We start from the raw sequence: 19,751 nt of genomic DNA on the forward strand, positions 1-19,751 counted from the left end.
TTTTACTTGTAATTTAGTAAATTCTTTTACTTCACCCGCGCCTTGTCTCATCAAAAGCCTGCACATCCCCAACAGTCATTTTGGGTAAGGGTCTCCTACATCCTGCACATGACTGTGTGCGCTAACACGGGCTTCCTCCTGGATCCTGCAGCCCGACTAGCACTTACTCTGGCAGAACAGGAAGAAAATAGCAAGAAAGAAATTAGCCAGGTTTGTATCTGGTAAATTAAAACTATGATGAATTTATTTTAAAAAGTATTTAGCTTTAGGGTCTGGTCTGCTTGTAGAGGGCCAAAGATCCCCAAAACAAAGGGAGAGTGAATACAGTGAGCCCGGATGTGCAGTTATGAATGCTGTCCAGCACCCCGAGTTTCCAAAGGCCATTTATGTCCAGTTGTTCAGAATAGAGGTTTCCTTACTGTGGGTTAGTGAGGGGAGGACTTTCTGCAGGGCAGCAGGATGGGAGGTGGGGAATGAGTGTGGGAGGAGGAGCTCTCAGAGAGGCTGAGGGTGGGGCAGGGAGTCTGGGAGGAGTTTACTGCAGGAGATATTTTCATAGGGGGGGCAGGACTAAGGTGGGAGAGGTTTTGAGAGCCCTGAAGTCCAGGCCCTGGGTGTGATTGGAGGAAAGGACTCAAGCATCCTGGGGGAAGGATGGGGTGGGGCTCTTGGGACCAGGAAGACCCTCCCAGACTAGGTTATCCTGAAACAGGAAGTCTGAACTGGGATCACTCTGCTTTCCCTCCTCCTTTTCCTTCCCTGCTCTGCCTGGGAGTTTGGTCTGTCCTCAAGTTGCTCCCCGTTTTTTCCCTAGGAGCTTCTCCAGTATCTCCTTGATTTTCTCTGGGAGCTCAGATCTCTCCCCTTTCTTCCCCTTGGAGCTGGGATCACTCTCCATTCCTGCACCGAAGCCTGTGCTTACAGCTCCCAGGTAGGTCGGAGCTCGCATGCCCCACATTTCCGGCTCCCACTGGCTGCCCTGGCCTTTGAGTCTCCTCTTCTGACATTGGGGTACATGACCAACAAGTCTACCAGGAAAACACCTTTCTACCCAGGCTGCCCCCTGCATGACCCCCACCCCTTAACCTTTCCCAGACTCCCAATCACTCCCCAGACTTGCCCAGATTCCCATTGGGACACACTCTCCCAGACTTCAGTCTCTGTCCATGATTTCAGCCTTCTGATCAGCACCCAGCTGTCCCGGCTCCCCATCCCATCTCTTGGTTAGAGATTCAGCTGTCCTGCTGTCAGACTCCAAGCCTGAGCTCTACTAGAAGTCCCAGCATTCCTCCCCAGCTTCCAGGCAGACCTCAGGGCACAGTCCTCCTGCTTTCCCAGCCTCAGCTTTCCAACACTTCTCCCCCCACTGGACCCGACTTCCAGGACTTCCATTGGTCTGTCCTGATCCCCAGACCTCCTGCTTCCCTGGCCCCTCTTCTCTCCCAGCCCTCAGAGTTGAATGCCAGACTGGATTTTGTCTCTCAGTCTCAGGCTTTCCCTGGTCATTTCCTGGGGTTCTATTCCAGAGCTTTCCCCAACCTCCACCTCCCCACTTTTGCTCCCTCCTATCCAAAGCAGTCTGCTGTACAGAATGATCATGTGTGTGTTAGTTGGGTGGAGGAGAGGCAGGGAGGCAGAGGACCAGGTGGGAAGGGGAGAGCTCTGACTCAGGAGCCATGGAGGCTGACTGGTCTCCTCTCATCTGGGATCCCAAAGCCCCTTGTACCTCTGAGGGAGAAGAGGGGTAAAAGAAGGGGAGCAGTCTTCTTGAGACCGCCTCCCTTTCCAATCCTGACTCTCTCTACCTTGTTCTGAAGGGTGCAGTCTCTCCCCCGGGGGCAGGGCCAGGGCCTTTGTAACTCCTGGAGGACCTCACACTCAGACAGGAATCCCTGTAGCCTTGCCTTCTGCTGAGAAAAAGAGGGGAAGTCCTCTCCTCCTCTGGGATGCTTCTCCCTCCCCAGCTTCTCCTGGTAACCTAGTCCTGGCCCAGGATTTGGGTCAAAAGCAGGCAGCAAAAGTGGGGTGAAATTAGAACAGTTTTACTGTCAGGGCCCCAAACCCATTCTCCCAGGCCATGAAATCAAAGGCAAAGCCTGGTACGGGGATGGGGGAAGCTGGGCATTTCCATGCAGAGGGAAAGAAGGGAGGGACTCCCCTGGAGTTCCTGGCTTTCTCGGGGTTTTCAGAGAGACTTAAAATTAAAGCCTCCCCATCGTTAGCTGTGACCTTTGTTAACAACATCTTTGGCTGTTGCCACTTTTCTGGGCCCTCCAGGGTGGGAGCAGCAGGACTCTGAGAGAAAGACCAGGCACCAAAGGGAGGAACTTGAGAAAAAAAAGAGTCACTGTGGGTGTTTGCTACCTCCACAGGGAGCCTGGAGCCAGAGGGAATGGGCCCTGGGAGCCTCGGACCTCCTCCTCAGGTGAGTGCAGTCCATCCCAGACCTGACTAATAGCAGCACTCACAGCCATTTCCCTTGGCATGGAGGACAAACTGTGGAGCTGTCAGGGCCTGATGTATGGGTCATTTCTGTACAAAAACAGGGGAACCCAGTAGTAACAGTGCCCTGCCCAACTGCATCCTTGCACCCTTGGCATTTTGGGACCCGAGACAGACAGACACACACACACACACACACAAACACCTCTCCCATTTCACCATTTGCTTCTACATTCCTCCTTATTACAAAGGGACTGACCAGCCAACCACATCATCATGAATCTCCATTACAGAAGGAGCGGGTCTGCTCTGGTTAGGCCTGCCCAGTCCTCCTCAGCACCCAAAGACTCTTCCCCCCTCCTCCTGGTTTCCTGTGCCAAGTTTCTTTGAAGCTCCTAGAAAACTTTCACCCAGAGTTTGTCCTAGTCAGGCTGGGAGCCAATCCTGGAAAGCTTCCCCAGTTCTTGTCTTGGTCATGAGAGCAGAAACTGTCTCCCTGAGATGCTCCTATCCTGCCTCAGCTCCTCCAAGCCTTCCCAGGAATCCCCAAAACTCTCCCCGTGACCATTCCTTGGCTCCAGCAGTAAGCACTGAGAAAGGCCTTGGGTCCAAGGGCAGCAGTTTTAATACCCCTCTGGGCCATTCTGCTGCTCTGGAGCTTCTAAGACCCGCCCTGGCACAGGGACCAATCTCTAAATGAAGCTGCTGCGATTCTTATCCTCACCTCCGCCATTCCTAGGCCCCAAGGTACTCTACCAACTTTTTTTTTTTTTTTTTTTTTGCTTGTTTAACTTAGGCTCCCCTATGCAGAGTGTCAGGCGCTCTGTGAGAGCAATTGGGAGGAAAGGAAGGATTAAAAGAGTCACATTAGGGTATCCTGGAACTCCAGGTTCTTGGATATTATGATTCCTCTAGGCTGCAGCAGGCCCTGGGTGGACCTTGAAGAGTATGATGGATAGAACTGACTAGCGTCCATTCCCTGGGAAGTAAACTACATTTCTCCCTTCATCTGCCTGTGTCCTGGGCATTCTTCCTTCCTTTGACCAGATGCCTGAGGCTCAGATGTCCCCAAGCCTTTGTTTGTAGAGATGTCTCTAGTGGAGGACCCTCCCTGCCAGAGACAACATTTCCTGGCCCTCCTTTCTCTCCATCTTATTCCCCTCTTTCTAGCCTCTCCTTAAGGTCATTCAGACAAAACAGAACCCCTTCCACCTTTACTCTGATTCCCTCTGTGAGCCCAAATAGGAATTAGAGGGAACATGAGTTAACTCACTATGATTGTATATAACTACTTGTTTCTTTTATTTTGAGTCCCTGAGGCTAGTTCATTCTGGATTATATTTTGTATTTCTCCTCAAGGGTCTCAACTTTGTAAATTTTCTACATTTGTGGTCTTTTCCTTGGGAATGCTTGGAAGGACTTTCATTAAAGGTGCTTTTCCCTTGAAAGCATTCCATTTGTTTTTGCTTTATAATTTGCTCTTGGCCATAGGGTCAGGTCCTTTGCCTTCTGTCATATCCTGTTCCAAGTTCTCTGCTCCTTAATGAAAGTTGCTGCCAAATTGTGTCTGGTCCTAATGGTGGCTCCTTGGTACTTGACTTGTACTGCACTTTCATTCTGGAGGCTTGCAGGCTTTTTCTCACTGACTTGGCAGCTCTGCCTTTTGGTGACGGTTTCCTGGGAATTTTCCTTCGGACATCTGTTTGAGGAAGCTGGTGTTGTTTGAGATAGATGCAGAAAGAAATCTGAGAATTTTTCTCTTGGCCATCAGGAGCTCTGTTCACATGACATTATACAGGCTAGTCAGGGGAGTGGCTAGCAGGGGTATCAAAGGAGCCATTTTACCTTTGCCATTTGCTATTTCAGTGACTATATTATATGCACTCTTCCTTTTGATCATATTAGCTAAGAGTTTTCTTCACTTTATGAATCATTTCAAAGAAGTCATTTTTGTTTTTATTTGTCATTTTTTATATCCAATTTAGCAATTCATTTATCTCCCCACTAATTTTAATATCTCATTTTTTGTACTCATTTTCAGTTTTTCATTTATTTTTTCTAGTTTTTTTAATGCATATTAAGTTAAACATCTATTTTTCTATATACTTACTATATACTTTCCTCACTTCCACTCCCAAGGTGAGCTTCAGCTGAAGCCCAGAAATTTTGGGATATTGTTTCATTGATGATTTTCACTTTCCTTTACAAAGTTATCATTTTGGGCAGCTAGGTGGCACAGTGGATAGAGCACCAGCCTTGAATTCAGGAGGAGCCGAGTTCAAATGTGGTCTCAGACACTTAACACTTCCTAGCTGTGTGACCCTGGGCAAGTCACTTAACCCCAGCCTCAGGGGAAAAAAAACAAAAAGAAAAAACAAATTTATCATTTCTAAGATTTGTCCTCTGACTCAGTCATTATGTAATATATCATAAGTAAATCTCCTTTTAGGTTTGTATTTTTTGTTGGTAATCTTTGAAATAATTTTCATTCTTATTACTTTAGGAAATGAAAGAATATATTGATTATTTCTGAATTTTTTCATCTGTGTGGAGGGGCTCTATATACCAATGGTTAATTTTTATAAAAGTACCATGTGTCGAAAAGAAATAAGTATATTTCTCTGTTGTCCCATTTAGAACATGCCATAAGTTCTTTGCTTTGAGTTTCTCTAGAAATTTGTTCATCAGTTCTGCTTTATTATTTTATTTCTTCATCCTCTTTTCCCCTTACTTCTCTTGTAGATGCCCCTCACTCTCTGCCCTTCAAACAGTCCTGTTGATTAGTTTTCTAATTTCATCCATTTTTCTTCCCCTTTCTAACAAGGATTTCTCTCCCTCTTCTCATTGTCCACCTTCCTTTGCTGTTTTTCCCAGATTTCTGTTCTCTGTCACATAGCTCTCTGCTCACAGGGTCTTTTTTCCTTGACCCTTCATGCAGTTAAATGCTCCAGGGTTCCCATTCTGAGGCTGTGCTGTAGGAGCTTTCTGCCGCTGCTTGTGGACCAACCCTAGAGATGGCTTCTTTTCAAAACATTGTTGTCCAGAAGTGAAATAATAGAATAAGGGAAATAAACTGTGGAATGTGCCTTACTTATAGACCAGAAGAGGTCAGGGAAGCAGTTCCTAGCTTGACATAAATTGCGTAAAATTCACTGTTTCCATTCTCTTTGGCCAAAGGTGGTTTATATAGGAGAAGAGGTTATAGATAAAAGGAAGAGCTAAAATAGGCACAAGGAGTGGGAAATAGGAAGTGGTGCTGGAACAACAATAGGGTTACCAAGGAAAACAATGTGGAAGAATTCATTAAGGGAATATGCCCTGTGGCCCTAGGATGCCATTCCTTATGTGTTCCATAATAAGTCACTTCTCAGCTTTATTTCAAAAGGTCCTAAATTCAATCAGTCTCTTAATGACCACAGATTCAAGAGTAGACTCTGACTCTTTAGAAAGCCTATGACTTTTGGGCAAATTGCTTCTCTATTTTTCTGTTTCCTCCCCTAAATTGGAAGGGATTGGACTCAACTTCTAAAGGGTCTTTCAACTCCACATCTTCTGACTTTTGATGCTGCAGGAGGTTGTGACATTCAAGGAGCTAGCTGTGGACTTCACCCAGGAGGAGTGGGGGCTCTTGGACCCCTCTCAGAAGGAGCTATATAAGGAGGTCATGGTGGAGAATGCCCAGAACCTGCTCTCCTTGGGTAAGAGCACTTCTGATAATTGCAAATATATAATCAATCTACTATAAGTCTACAATACAATCTACTCATTACCCAGTGTGCAGGCTTTGGGGTGGAGGAAGAGAAGGGAAAGGGTTGGTCTTTGCCTTGTAGGACAGGACTTAGGGATGCCCTTTGTAATTCCTGAAGTTTTCTCTTACCCATTCACAGGTCAAAGATTAAATCAGGTAAGCATCTCAAACATGGAACTACTCTTAGAGTTTAGCCTCTATCTGGACACGAATTTTGACTGCCACAGCTCTGAAAACTGCTAAGGAGGCTTTTCCTTTCAATTCCTTCCTTTTTCAGATGAGTCTAATATTTGGAATATATATATATATATATATATATATTTTTTTATAGCAATTATCAATTTGTAGCCAAAGCACCTGGTTGTCCCTCATATGGGAAGGTTCTCCTTAATCTGCCTTTGGATTGCCTCCATATTCCAGTACAAGGGGTGGGAAAGAAAGAGAAGGGAATAAGCACTTATTTCTACCTGCCAGGGCCTGTGCCATATCCTTTCTTTACAAACCATAACAATTCTGTTTAAGAAGAACTTCCAGTAATAATTTACTTTGATGATTATAAGGAACAAAATTCATAACAGAGGAAGAATCAAGAAAGATGTTGTTTGCATCCAGAGAGAAAAACTCATAAATAGAAATACTGGTAGCCAATTTTATATATCTATGTGTAGATACATATTTACATTCTTGTGTATTTATGTGTGTGTGTGTGTGTATTTCTATGTAGTAACAGCCATCCCAAGGGTAGGGGCAAGCGAAGTGAGGGAAAATGTTCACTTGATAATTTTCTTGTCTATTTGAAAAGAATAGCAAGTTGTGCACTGTTGATTTACATTTTCTTGTGCAATCTTCTTTTTATTGTACTATGATACTGAAATGTTTGTTTATAAATGAAGAGTAAAATGAAATACTGTAGCAGTATATCATCACCTTAACTTTCCAAGTTGGTTGATATTGTTATCTCCATTTGAGATTTGAGGGAAACTGAGGAAAAGAAACATAACTGAATTGATGTTCCCAGATGTACACAGTTAGTGGCTGTCCAACACTTAATGCTGACTCGGGTCCACCTGACTTTATGCCCAGAGCTCTCTACTCCATGAACAGTTCCCTTAACTTCTGGATAATGCAAACGATGGAATGAGTCTTTCCTTCTGTAAAAATGCGTGTCACATTCAGTGTCGCCCTTGATCAGGCCTGAGGCTGTTCCAGCCCAGAAACTCTTTTTGCCCAGGTTTGGGATCAGAAGTTTCTGTCAGAAGGCAGCCTCACAGGATAGGAGGTGGGAGGAAGGGTCTTTGGCTCTGTCTCAGAGGAAGCTGTACAAATATTGGGTCCATCCTGCTTTAGGTGAGTTGGTTTACAATCCCAGTGAGGAAATATTGGCTGAAATGTCTGAACATCAGGGGCTGAATTTCAGCTCTGCATCCTGATCCTTTCTCTAAGGAGAACTAAGTGACCAACTGCTCTCCATCTTCTTCTCTTACTGATTTCCCTGCCCAGGGCTTCCTGCTCCCGGAGAAGAGATGATCTCTTATTTTGAGCAAAGGGAAGCACTGTGGATGCTGGACCAAGAATGCCTGAGGAGATGCTCTCCAGGTGAGTGAAAAGAAAGCAGGGGTATGAGATCTGTAGTCAGAAGAGGCTTCTGGGAGTAACCCTGAAGCAAATGCTGATTTTGGGACAGACAGGCCAGACTTGGAATTCTTTATTGAATACTTCTTGGCAGCAGTGTCCAGGGCTTGTCAGTGAATCTATACAATGAGTGAGTCTCACTCCATGGCCCTGTAGGTCCCTTGCAGTGAGCATCTGTGATTCTATAAGGAACTGTTTGGAATTTGGAATAATGGAAGTCTCCTGAAAGTGGGCAAAGGGATTAGCTTTGGGACAGGGGCCATTTCTTAGTACTTCTAGTCAGTAGGGACTGCTACATGGCAGTCCTAGACTAAACACCAGGAACACAAAGAGATGTCAGGGACATCCCCTGATCTCATGAAGGTCACAGAGTGGTGGGGCAGACAATACACTAGCAACTGTGGAGAGACCCACTGCGCACTAGATAAACTGGATAATTTAGTGCTCCAGTGCATCATTAGCTGATGAGGATCATGATAGTTTAAGGAGAACAGAACTGGTGAGGAAAGAGCCAAAGTGAAACAAAATAGCTAGCATTTATACAGCCCTGTGTGCCATGCTCTGCACTGTCTTATTTTTTCCTCATGAGAACCCAAGGAGTTAAGTGCTATTATTATGTCCATTTTACAGATAAAGAAACTGAATCTAACAGAAGTCCTATAACTTGACTTGCAAGGTTCTCAGATGGGATTAAAACCCTGGGCTTCCTGATTCAAGACACATTCTATCCACTGTATTGTATTCTGATTTTGAAGCAGATACAATGAACATTGTCATACATGTATGAGGCACAAAACAGAATTGGGACAAAGGTCCTGTGGAGACAGGGAAATTCATTTTTTAAACGATAGCAGTCAAAGCTTACTGCTAATTACTGTTAAAAAAGATTTATTTTTCTCTTGGCTTATAACAAATGTTGCCCTAAATGACTCAAGGATCAATTATACATATACATATATATATGTGTGTGTGTATATATGTGTATATATATATATATATGTGTGTGTGTGTGTGTGTGTGTGTGTGTGTGTGTGTGTGTGTGTATGTGTATATATATATATATATATATATTGCTTTATGTTGTTTTGTTTTTTTAATAATATTTATATAATTTATATAATCACAACCTTTGAAAGGATAACAACTGAAACCCTATTGAATGACCAACCCATGTAGCCAAACAATTCCTTTATGAATCTGCCAGAGAGAAGAAGAGTAACATAATCAGAGGAAACATTCAAATTAGAAAACAACCTTACACAAGTCAATGAGCGCCACTTTAAGGTCTGTTTTGGTAGAAAGTTTGTAGCCTTTGAGTATTTCCTATATATGCACCAGAAGTCATGTCTATGAAAAAGAAGCAAAGTGCAGTTAATGAAAGGGAAAGGGAAAAATTAAAAGTGGAGATAACTGTCACATAATTGAAGTAGAGCATGTCTATTCACAAGGTTTAAATTCTAGTCTCAGCTGCTGGGATTTGGGCCAAGTCTCTCAGCCATTCTGAGCTGGTGACCTGAGTTGTCACCTAAGGAGAATGAAAGCACTCTTTGTGTTGTCACAGGTTATAGTTTGGTTCCATGAAACTCCTTAGAAATTTGATCATGTTTGGGATGTGAATTAATGGTACTTAGAATGATTGCTTCTGCCCATTTTATATTATTTTTGTTTGCCTAGGAAAAGAGAAAATGACTGAGTTTCTCTTCTGCTGATGGAAGAAAGGGAATATAAATATATGTGAGTGTGTTTATGTGTTGGGATAATGACTATGTTTCTTTTATTATTTGCTCTTTTTCTTTTGTTTTGGAAGGAGAGATTAGACTTGAAATGAAAGAACCTCCTGCAGAGCTAAGCCATTCTGTGGTAGAAACTCCCAAGCAACTATTCATGGGTGATGGATCCTCTGACTTTACTTGGAGAGAAAGCTGTGCAACATATGAGAGAATCCAGTTTAGAGAGAGACGTTGTGAATGTACTGAATGTGGAAAAGATTTTATAAAAAAGGAAAATCTTATTGAACAATCGAGAATCCACACAGGAGAGAAAACTAATTATTGTAACCAGGGTGGAAAGGATTTCAAAAATAGAGTATTTCTTAGTTTGCATCCGAGAACCCACACTGGAGAGAAGTCTTATGAATGTAATCAGTGTGGAAAGGTTTTTAGACACAAGGGAGTTCTTACTAGACATCAGAGAATCCACACTGGAGAGAAACCTTATGTATGTAACCAATGTGGAAAGTCATTTGGAACGAAGGGAGATCTTACTAGACATCAGATAATGCACACTGGTGAGAAACCTTATGAATGTAACCAGTGTGGAAAGGCTTTCACAAGAAAGTCACATCTTATTGTACATCAGAGAATGCACACTGGAGAGAAACCTTATGAATGTAACCAGTGTGGAAAGGCTTTTGCAAGCAAGAGCGTTCTTACTAATCATCAGAGAATCCATACTGGAGAGAAGCCTTATGATTGTAAGTGTGGAAAGGCCTTTAGAAGTAAGGGAGGTTTTCTTGCACATCAGAGAATCCACACTGGAGAACAACCTTATGAATGTAACCAGTGTGGAAAGGCTTTTGCAAGCAAGAGCGTTCTTACTAGTCATCAGAGAATCCATACTGGAGAGAAGCCTTATGATTGTAAGTGTGGAAAGGCCTTTAGAAGAAAGGGAGGTTTTCTTGCACATCAGAGAGTCCACACTGGAGAGCAACCTTATGAATGTAACCAGTGTGGAAAGGCTTTTAGAAAAAAAGAAACTCTTACTATACATCAGAGAATCCACACTGGAGAGAAACCTTATGAATGTAACCAGTGTGGAAAGGCTTTTAGAAAAAAAGAAGCTCTTATTATACATCAGAGAATCCACACTGGTGAGAAACCTTATGAATGTAACCAGTGTGGAAAGGCTTTTGCAGGCAAGAGTGCTCTTACTGTACATCAGAGAATCCACACTGGTGAGAAACCTTATGAATGTAACCAGTGTGGAAAGGCTTTTGCAGGCAAGAGTGCTCTTACTGTACATCAGAGAATCCACACTGGTGAGAAACCTTATGAATGTAACCAGTGTGGAAAGGCTTTTGGAGACAAGAGTGTTCTTACTGTACATCAGAGAATCCACACTGGAGAGAAGCCTTATGAATGTAACCAGTGTGGAAAGGCTTTTAGAAAAAAAGACGCTCTTATTGTACATCAGAGAATCCACACTGGTGAGAAACCTTATGAATGTAACCAGTGTTGAAAGGCTTTTAGAAAAAAAGAAGCTCTTACTATACATCAGAGAATCCACAGTGGTGAGAAACCTTATGAATGTAACCAGTGTGGAAAGGCTTTTGCAGGGAAGAGTGTTCTTACTATATATCAGAGAATCCACACTGGAGAGCAACCTTATGAATGTAACCAGTGTGGAAAGGCTTTTGCAGGGAAGAGTGTTCTTACTATACATCAGAGAATCCACACTGGTGAGAAACCTTATGAATGTAACCAGTGTGGAAAAGCTTTTAGACATAAATCTAGTCTTACTGACCATGAGTGTAACCACACTTAAGAGAAACTTTATGACTGTAATCAGTGTTGGAAAACTTTTGCAAATAGAGGATTTCTTACTTGATACCAAAGAACCCAAACTGGACAAAACCTCAATATAACCAATGGGGAAATGCTTTGGGGGGAAACCTGGGAGCTAATGTTTTGTTGGTGGAATTGTGAAGGGATCCAACCATTCTGTCCAGCAATATGGAACTATGGTCAAAGGGCAATTAAAAGGTGCATAGCCTTTGAACTACTAATGTTTCTACTGGGCTTAATTGACAAAGAGATCCTAATGGAGGGAAAAGGACCCACATATGAAAATGTGTTTCTGTGGCCCTGTTTATAGTGGCAAGAAACTGGAAACTGAGTGGATGCCCAGCAGCTGGGAAATACTGAATAAGTCATAGCACATGAATGTTGTAGAATATTATTCCTCCATAAGGAATGAGCAGCAGGATGATTCCAGAGACGCCTGGAGAGACCTACATGAACTGATGCAAAGTGAGCAGACCCAGAGATCAACATACATGGCAACAGCAAGATTATACAATGATCAATTCTGATGGATATATCTCTTTTGAACAATGACATAATTCAGGCTAGTTCTAATGATCTTGTGATGAAAAGAGCCATCTACACAGAGAGGACTGTGAGAACTGAGTGTGGACCACAACGTAGCATTTGCACTCTTTTTGCATCTAACAAGTTGGAGGGAATAGCCCAAAAACACTGGTGAGGGAGGTTCCTAAGGCTGCTATCACCTCCTGTGAGATGAGTCCCAGCTGCCCCAAACACAATGTATCCAAGCCTCTGAAGCCAGCTTGGGACCAGTTTCCTCTCCCAGTTGTTCCCTTTCAAACCTAGCAGAGGGACTTCATCCAATTGCCAGCTGCCCATGCTTCCAAATATGCCTTGGGGATGGTCTGCACACTTTCCCTCATACTGCCACAGGGTCTGGGCTAGCAAAAATCCTCTTAGAAAAAAAGTCTTTCATACCCACATGAGCCAAATTGCGGTAATCAATGTTGGAAATGTTGTGAAGTTGCAAAGAATTGAAAAATAAATATGTGTCTGACCATGGGAGAATGCCCAGACAAGTTGTGGTACATGAAGGCAATGGAATATTACTGTTCTGTAAAAATGATGAAAGAGCAAGTTTTGGAAAGGCCTGAAATTACATGACCTGATGCTGATCCAAATAAGCAGAACCAGAAGTACATTGTACCCAGTACCAGTCAGAATGCGTGATGACCAACTAGGAAAGCCTTGGTCTTTCTCAGAGTTTCAGGGATGCAAAGCATTCTCAACAGACTGCATAGAAAACGCCATCTGCATCGACACGAACAACTAAGGAGACTGAATGTGAATGAACATGTGCTATGTTCTCTACTTTTTTCTATTTTTTTTTTTTTTTTAATCTCATCAATGATTTTACACTTTAGCTCTGATTTTTCTCTCCCCAGAACATTCATAAAGCAATGTGTGTTAAGAATAAATAAATTTACTAGGGAAAAAAAAAAAAAAGAGAAAGATCATTCAATTAAGTAGGGTTCTTAAAGAAATACATAGTAATGGATGTACCCATTTTACAAGAGCTTCATTACCAAAGGTGCTTTCAACCTGGTCAGTCACTCAGCACCAACATTTTGCCTTTTACCCCCCAGTCACCAAGGATGGGGAAAAAGAGTTAATGGGATACTTAACCCCCCTTATTAAATTCATGGAAGAGCTTGATAGGAAGAAGGTAAGTCCTTAGGAGATAATGTCAGGACCCTTGATACCATTGTACCCATGGCTGAAATCATAGCAACTTAATGCTCCCTCCTACAGAACTCTATTGTGATAGTGTCTATAGACATTATCAGAGCCTTAACAACTTGTGTCTCAGCCTCAGCTCCTAATCCAGTCCTGTGACTGGGTCTGCTGGAATCTCTGAAAGCTCCTTGGAGCCATGGTGCATAATTGATGTCCCTTTGAATTCCTGCTCACCACTCCTCTTTCAGCCACTCAAGGTTGTGTACTTAGGCTTCCACCTGTCACATCCTAAATGGGCAATATCATGTGCTAGATGGCAGAACCTGCAGGACACCACTGGATTTGCAAGGACAGATCACCAGGAGGTTCTGTAATCCATGCAGGTGGTCCTGCTTCCAAATTCCTGAACCTCTCCAGGCTGAGAAGCCGCCTGTCCTGGTCTGTTTCAAAGAGCAGTAACTCATGTAAGGGAAGCAGCCAGTGCCCCCTATCATCATTTCTACACCCATTCTCCTCATACTACTAAAATAATTCTTAGAAGAAAAACTACCCATATGAAAAAGGCTCACATTAAACCAGAACTAATGGTCTTAGTAGAAGGTTTTACAGTCCCTAGCATTGCAGACCCTTACTTGGAGGGTCTATGACACTTCGGGGTCTGTCCAGAAACTCAAGTTTGCCTCTATATCCAGGGCATAATCAGCAATATGTGCCTCGACCTTGGATCACTAAGTCTCATGCATTGTAATTGCAGCTTTATTTTAATGCTATATTCAGAGCTCCTGTGGCCACAGATGTCCCTGAATAGAACTCTATAGTGCTGGAAAAGCCCCCTTAATCATGGGCCATGCAGAAGCCTGTCTCAACAAATCAGACATCAGATTCCTAAACTGTGTGCACAATAAAGGCAACTGCAAAGGCATAGATTCAATTTCTGGGTTGATGTGGGAATCCCCAAAGGCTTCTTGACCCATAGCAGTGCCAGAGGTAAACACCCATACCTGGAGGTGCTTCATGCTGTGAGTTGCACTTTCTCTGTCTGGGATTCACCCTCTACTCTCCATCTCTTGGTTGCAGAACTCCCTCCTTCACCAGGACTGTCCTGATGTGGTTCTATATCACTGCCTTCCTCCCTTCTAGGAGGATCTCTCTGATTCTGTCCACACCATGCTCAAGTTGTCCCCATTTCCAGGAAATCTCTCTGCTGAAGTTCCTCTCTGGTTAAAGCTGACCCTCCATCAGCAAAGGAGTCCTGTTAGTGTCAGCTGTATTCCTGACCCAGACCACAGCCAGCTAGGGCTCACTGTGCCCCTCTGTCAGAAGCATCTTGCTAGAACTAGTCATGGGCATGAAGCATCTAGGGAAGCTTGTCACAAACCACCAAACACACGTTTATTCACTTGACCTCACAGTATTGCAAAACCGTGGAGTGCTGGTGACCCTAACAGGAGAGAGAGGGAGATACTGTATCATCACTCCAGAGAAATATCGTTTCTTTCTCAACCGCTACCTTCAAAGCTCAAATAAGGGCTTAGTGCTCAAAACATGCAAGCAGAAGACTTATGGAAGAGGGGTCAGGATTTTCTGAGGAATGTCTCCCCCTTCCTCTGATTTACTCTCCTGTTTGCCTGAAAACACTGGCCGTACTCTCCATTCTGCCCTCCTTGGTTTGATGTTTCTCTTCTTTATCTGGCTTGCCATCTTCCTTTGCATTCACTTTATAACTCCCTTATTTTACATAAAATCCAAATCCTGTCTGAAATCCATGTTCCTCATCAATCTTCAGGGTCATTCCAACCTTTTGATCAGAAGGAGAAAATAAGGAAATATTATGATTATGTTTTAATTTTTTTATTTGATTACAGCTTTTTACTTACAAAACTTATCCATGGCTAATAAGTTGTAGAGTATGAATGTCAAGCAATATTGTTCTGTGAGAAACGGTCAGAAGGCTGATGTCAGAGAGGCCTGGAGAAACTTACATGAACTGATGCTAAGTCAGTGAGTAGAACCAGGAGAAAGGTACAGACAACAAAAACAAGATCATGGGACCATCAGCTGTGACAGACGTGGCTTTTTTCAAGTTTTAAAACAAAGCTCTTTTCTTATTGTTTTGCTATGTCATCATTTTACCCGTCACAACATCTCATAGCATTTAATAATTGACGTCCATATTTCCCTTTACACAGAAATGTTTTCTGCCCTTTTTATCACCAGATGGCAGTGCACCTTCCACTGGAATGAGTACCTAAATCCCACATGAAACCACCTGATTTAAACACTGGTCTATACTCACAGAAGGAAAACCTGGAAGCTGAAAGAAGCCTTACCACTCACACTCTGGCCACCCAAGCCTCCCTGCTGTTCAGGGTTTAGCACAATGCATTTTAATTCCAAGAACTTGTTTTTAATGAATTCTTCTTGGAAATCACTGAACTCCATGAAGGATCAGCTCAAGCACCACCTCCATAAAGACTTTCTTCATTTTCCCTAGGGATCAATGGCCCTCTCTTCCCTCACTTCAGACTCTAGAAAGTTTGCAGACTCATTAACTCAGTCTGGGAAACCATGAGACTCCTGGGAAGAAGCCAAAGTCAGCCAGCTTTGCTGAGCCTTCCTTGGGCCCTCCAGCAAGTCAGTGATAGGACTGTATTCCTCACACAGCACAAGTGGCATTGCTTTATTTTCTTCTCAGGACTATGTGTACTCACCTGAGAATGCCTGGGAAGCAGCTGAACCCCCACAGAAGGCGTCAAGCTCTCTCTCGCCCTAGACCCCCAGGTTTCAACCCCTAAACTGCCACAAGAGCAACAAGAACCCAGGGAGAGTTGGACAGCGAGGTAGGGGCGGGTTGGACTGCCTGTGTTCAGTGACTCCTCCTCTCCCCAAGATCTCCCAGTGACAACACTGTGGCTTTCTTACAGGAGCCAGAGTCCCCCATCCCTCTACTGCATGGATCAGTCACAACTAGGGAACCCCTAAAATGTACTGTAGCTGGTCAAGAGACCAGGACCTGTAGAAAATGGATCCAGCTGAGCTGCTGAGGGAGGCGCTTTTACCTTTGACTGGCCCGTCCTCTCATGTTGCTGGCTTGGCCAGTGAGGGGTTAGCATGTACTTGGCATGTAACTGACCCCTGCTGCCTTCCCTGGGGGGATGTCCACAGAACTGTTCCTCTTCTAACCTTCCCTGTCATGGTTTAGGGCACTGCCACCCTCAAGCCTCAAGCCTCCCAGGAGCTCTGTCCCAGCCCCAGTGCTATGGGATCGCTGGCTCCCCATGCTCACTCCCAGCATTTCCAGTTCTTTGCTCTGTCTCCCCTGCACCTCTTTCATCCCTGACTCGATCTTCATGTAGCCACTTTCCCACCTTGAACCCTCATTCTGGAACGTTTCATTCTGTCCCCGGGGACTTCCTATCTAAAGGCTCTCCTGAACACCCCGTTGTCCGTTCTCCGATGCCGCGCTGACCTAAGTTGCCATCGGCACTACATCCAGGTCTTGTTCAGGAAACTCCAGGGCTCCTTACTGAGCCACTTCAAATTTCATTTCCTGTGTATCTCCTCCCTTTGAGATTTCAGTTTGGGGATAAACTTCCTAATATGCAGCATTCTTAACTATCACACACAGACACGCATGCCCACAGCGCGCATACACGAATACACACATGCATCTGTATGACCTACTTGAAAAGAAATGTGTTGACATGGAAAGAACCCTACATTTGGAGTCAGAAAGCAGGGGTGAAATGCTGGATCTGTTCCTCTTTGGCGTTGGGAAAGTAACCTTAAATTACTTTCCCAACGCCAAAGAGGAACAGATCCAGCATTTCAGTTCCCTCCTCAGAAAAACTGAGCCTACTAGGCTAGCTGATCTTTAAGATCTCTGCCAGATAAAAATCCCTTCATCTTGTGGGTCTGAGAAGCCAAAGGGGAACTTAAAGACAAACTGTACCTCTTTAAAGACATTGACTGCTGGCCTCTCCACTTCAGGTAAGGGATAATGATTCAAATGACTTCCCTGAACCTGTTAGCAATGATTGCCATTTTGCAGAGGCAGCAAAATGGAGAGTTTGAAGCTTAGATATTTCTCGACTTATGAAACTTGCATATGGTTCCTAAACGAACAGCTCTTTCTGGACACCCAATGAAGGTCTCCTCCCTGAGTTATTCATATTTAAAATATCTTTTACAAAGATGTTCTTAAGAATGAAAAGTTTCAATTCTAAGGTTAAACTTTATAGTTACTGAGATGGAAAAAAAGATGAAGATAGTATTAGAGGTGAAAGAGATGAGGTGAGATCTCTCAAGACAGTTGTGAAAATTGAGTAAGGCTTCATCTACTTCAGAGTTCGCATAGGCCTGAAGGACTCTGAAGTTGGAGCAAAGGGCATTGCCTTGCCCTCCTATGATATCATCTCCCTATTTCATCCAAATATGGGCAACTATGTACTTATTGGTCAAGTTCAATTTCATGGGCAGATCTCAAGTTTAGAATGTAAGACTCTCAGCCAATGAGGATGAGGGTCAGTGGTGGGAGGGGGGCGTTTTGCGTTAGGGATTTAAGGGGCTGTCCTGCCCACAGGAGGTGCTTCCTCTCTTCCATTGTCTGCTCCAAGGGTGGGACACCCTTCTCTCAAGAAAGTACAATAAACTTTGCTTTTCCCTAGAGCTCTCTCCAGCTTTTTTATTAAATGGTGACCCCTCACCATTTCCGTACCACACAGGGGCATTAAACCCAGAGGCACAGAAATCCAATAAATGTTGCTGTGAATTGGTGCAACAGTTTGGGAAAGTTGCTTGGAATTACAATTGATTAAATGGTGATCAAATGCCCATAGATGGTGACCCAGAAACCACACTGCAGAATTGGTGAGAAAGGAACTAGATCCAGTAAAATATTCATTACAGTGTCTTTCTGAGAGCAAAAATGAAGTGGGTGCCAAACAAAATAGATTCTCTTCAGATGGAGAATCTCTAAAATCACGGCATGTGAATGTTTTGGAATATTAATGTGTGGAACAGAGATATCAGGAGAAGAACTTACAGGAATGGATGGATTCTTTTTCTCTATTTTATTTTCATTACTTCTATGACCCGCTATGACCTGTACAGTATGTGCAGGCCCATGTTTACTGGAGCCTTGGCCAGCTATAAGCATATTTAATTAACCTGAGCTGATATTTATCAGTATTGGACATTTATCCATGTTGAGTCTATTAGCTTGACCACCTTCTGCTTAATTTTCTAAAAGCCTGAAGGCCTGATTTTATGTTTCCTAGAAATCAGAATCCTTCCATTCCATCTCTCTGGATAGCAACAACCAATTAGATGCCCCATCCCCTTCTCAATGCTCTCTTAATTGGGATGCAATTTCTCTGATAAAAGCTGCATATCTTCACTACTTCTCCAGCCCTCTTACCATGAACTTTCTCTATCCCTTATGTAGTGACAGAATGGCTCATCCTCCTGAGAGTTAATAAACAGCCTTTCTGTTTTCTGTACTGAGTGATCTCTGAGTAGTCATGATGGGAATCTGACAAGGGAAACTGAGGCTGGAAACCCCAAAAAGAGTCATTTCCCACGTTATCTTGACCTAGAAGCCAGCCCAACCCCACCTCTGTTAAGTACCACTAATTTACCTTTCTATAGAGTTCAGCAGACACCACCCAAGTTTTCTATAGAGCTGAACTAAAGCTAAGTAGTTAAGTACTCCTACTTAACCATCAATAGAACTGAATTCACATTAAGCACCTCCACTTAAGCTCTATACAGTTTGAACTATCACTAATCAAACTTTCTACAACCTTATTGAAGCCTATTCAAACCCAATAGCTCTGTATAGTCTCAAATCCTATATAGGAGGGTGGGAAGAATGGGCAGAATGATCAGAACTGACAGAACTCTAATTCCATCCAAGAGTTCTGCTCCATTTGAGATCTCTTGATGATTTGTAATAAACTTAAACTTCTACTTTTACTTGTAATTTAGTAAATTCTTTTACTTCACCCGCGCCTTGTCTCATCAAAATCCTGCACATCCCCAACAGTCATTTTGGGTAAGGGTCTCCTACATACCGCACATGACTGTGTGCGCTAACACGGGCTTCCTCCTGGATCCTGCAGCCCGACTAGCACTTACTCTGGCAGAACAGGAAGAAAATAGCAAGAAAGAAATTAGCCAGGTTTGTATCTCGTAAATTAAAACTGTGATTAATTAAAAAAAAAAATATTTAGCTTTAGGGTCTGGTCTGCTTGTAGAGGGTCAAAGATCCCAAAGACAAAGGGAGAGTGAATACAGTGAGCCCGGATGTGCAGTTATGAATGCTGTCCAGCACCCCGAGCTCCCAGAGGCGTCCGCTTCCCGAGGTTCGGAGTGGTGGGAGGGGGGCTCCCTTACTGTGGGTCAGTGAGGGGAGGACTTTCCCCAGGGCAGCAGGATGGGGGCGGGGTGAGGGTGGGAGGAGGAGCTCTCAAGGGGTGGGGGGGAGGCGGCGCTGGGAGGAGTTTACTGCAGGAGATCTTTTCCTGACAGGACTAAGGTGGGAGAGGCTCTGGGAGCCCTGAAGTCCAGGCCCTGGGTGTGATTGGAGGAAACGGCTCAAGCATCCTGGGGGAAGGATGGGGAGGGGGCGGGGCCTGCAAGGGACC

The 19,751-nt window shown here is 43.7% G+C and overlaps 1 protein-coding gene across 4 annotated transcripts; it reads left to right on the top strand.

Annotated features, from left to right (window-relative positions):
• The first annotated feature begins 669 nt into the window (after window positions 1-669).
• Window positions 670-19,136, top strand: LOC141546286 (zinc finger protein 8-like). 4 transcript variants are annotated; one of them, XM_074273976.1, is made up of 5 exons: window positions 670-931; window positions 2,373-2,425; window positions 6,014-6,140; window positions 7,691-7,786; window positions 9,630-11,152. In XM_074273976.1, the coding sequence occupies exons 2-5, from the start codon at window positions 2,393-2,395 to the stop codon at window positions 11,057-11,059; spliced, it is 1,686 nt and encodes a 561-aa protein (XP_074130077.1). In that variant the 5' UTR covers window positions 670-931; window positions 2,373-2,392; the 3' UTR covers window positions 11,060-11,152. The 4 variants fall into 4 exon arrangements, with proteins under 4 accessions (XP_074130077.1, XP_074130080.1, XP_074130078.1 ...); XM_074273979.1 differs by lacking the exon at window positions 9,630-11,152 and adding an exon at window positions 9,497-9,584 and having other exon boundaries at window positions 684-931; XM_074273977.1 differs by lacking the exon at window positions 9,630-11,152 and adding an exon at window positions 8,453-8,765 and having other exon boundaries at window positions 684-931.
• Window positions 19,137-19,751: the final 615 nt, after the last annotated feature.

Source organism: Sminthopsis crassicaudata, chromosome 6, assembly GCF_048593235.1.
Source record: "Sminthopsis crassicaudata isolate SCR6 chromosome 6, ASM4859323v1, whole genome shotgun sequence".
Classification (NCBI taxonomy): Eukaryota; Metazoa; Chordata; class Mammalia; order Dasyuromorphia; family Dasyuridae; genus Sminthopsis; species Sminthopsis crassicaudata.

Excerpts from the sequence above, each read along its gene's own strand:
- LOC141546286 (XM_074273976.1), top strand. The coding sequence starts at position 2,393 with ATGGGCCCTGGGAGCCTCGGACCTCCTCCTCAG. Across the intron at positions 6,141-7,690 it reads CCAGAACCTGCTCTCCTTGG|GGCTTCCTGCTCCCGGAGAA; the intron begins GTAAGAGCACTT and ends TTCCCTGCCCAG. Across the intron at positions 7,787-9,629 it reads CCTGAGGAGATGCTCTCCAG|GAGAGATTAGACTTGAAATG; the intron begins GTGAGTGAAAAG and ends TTGTTTTGGAAG.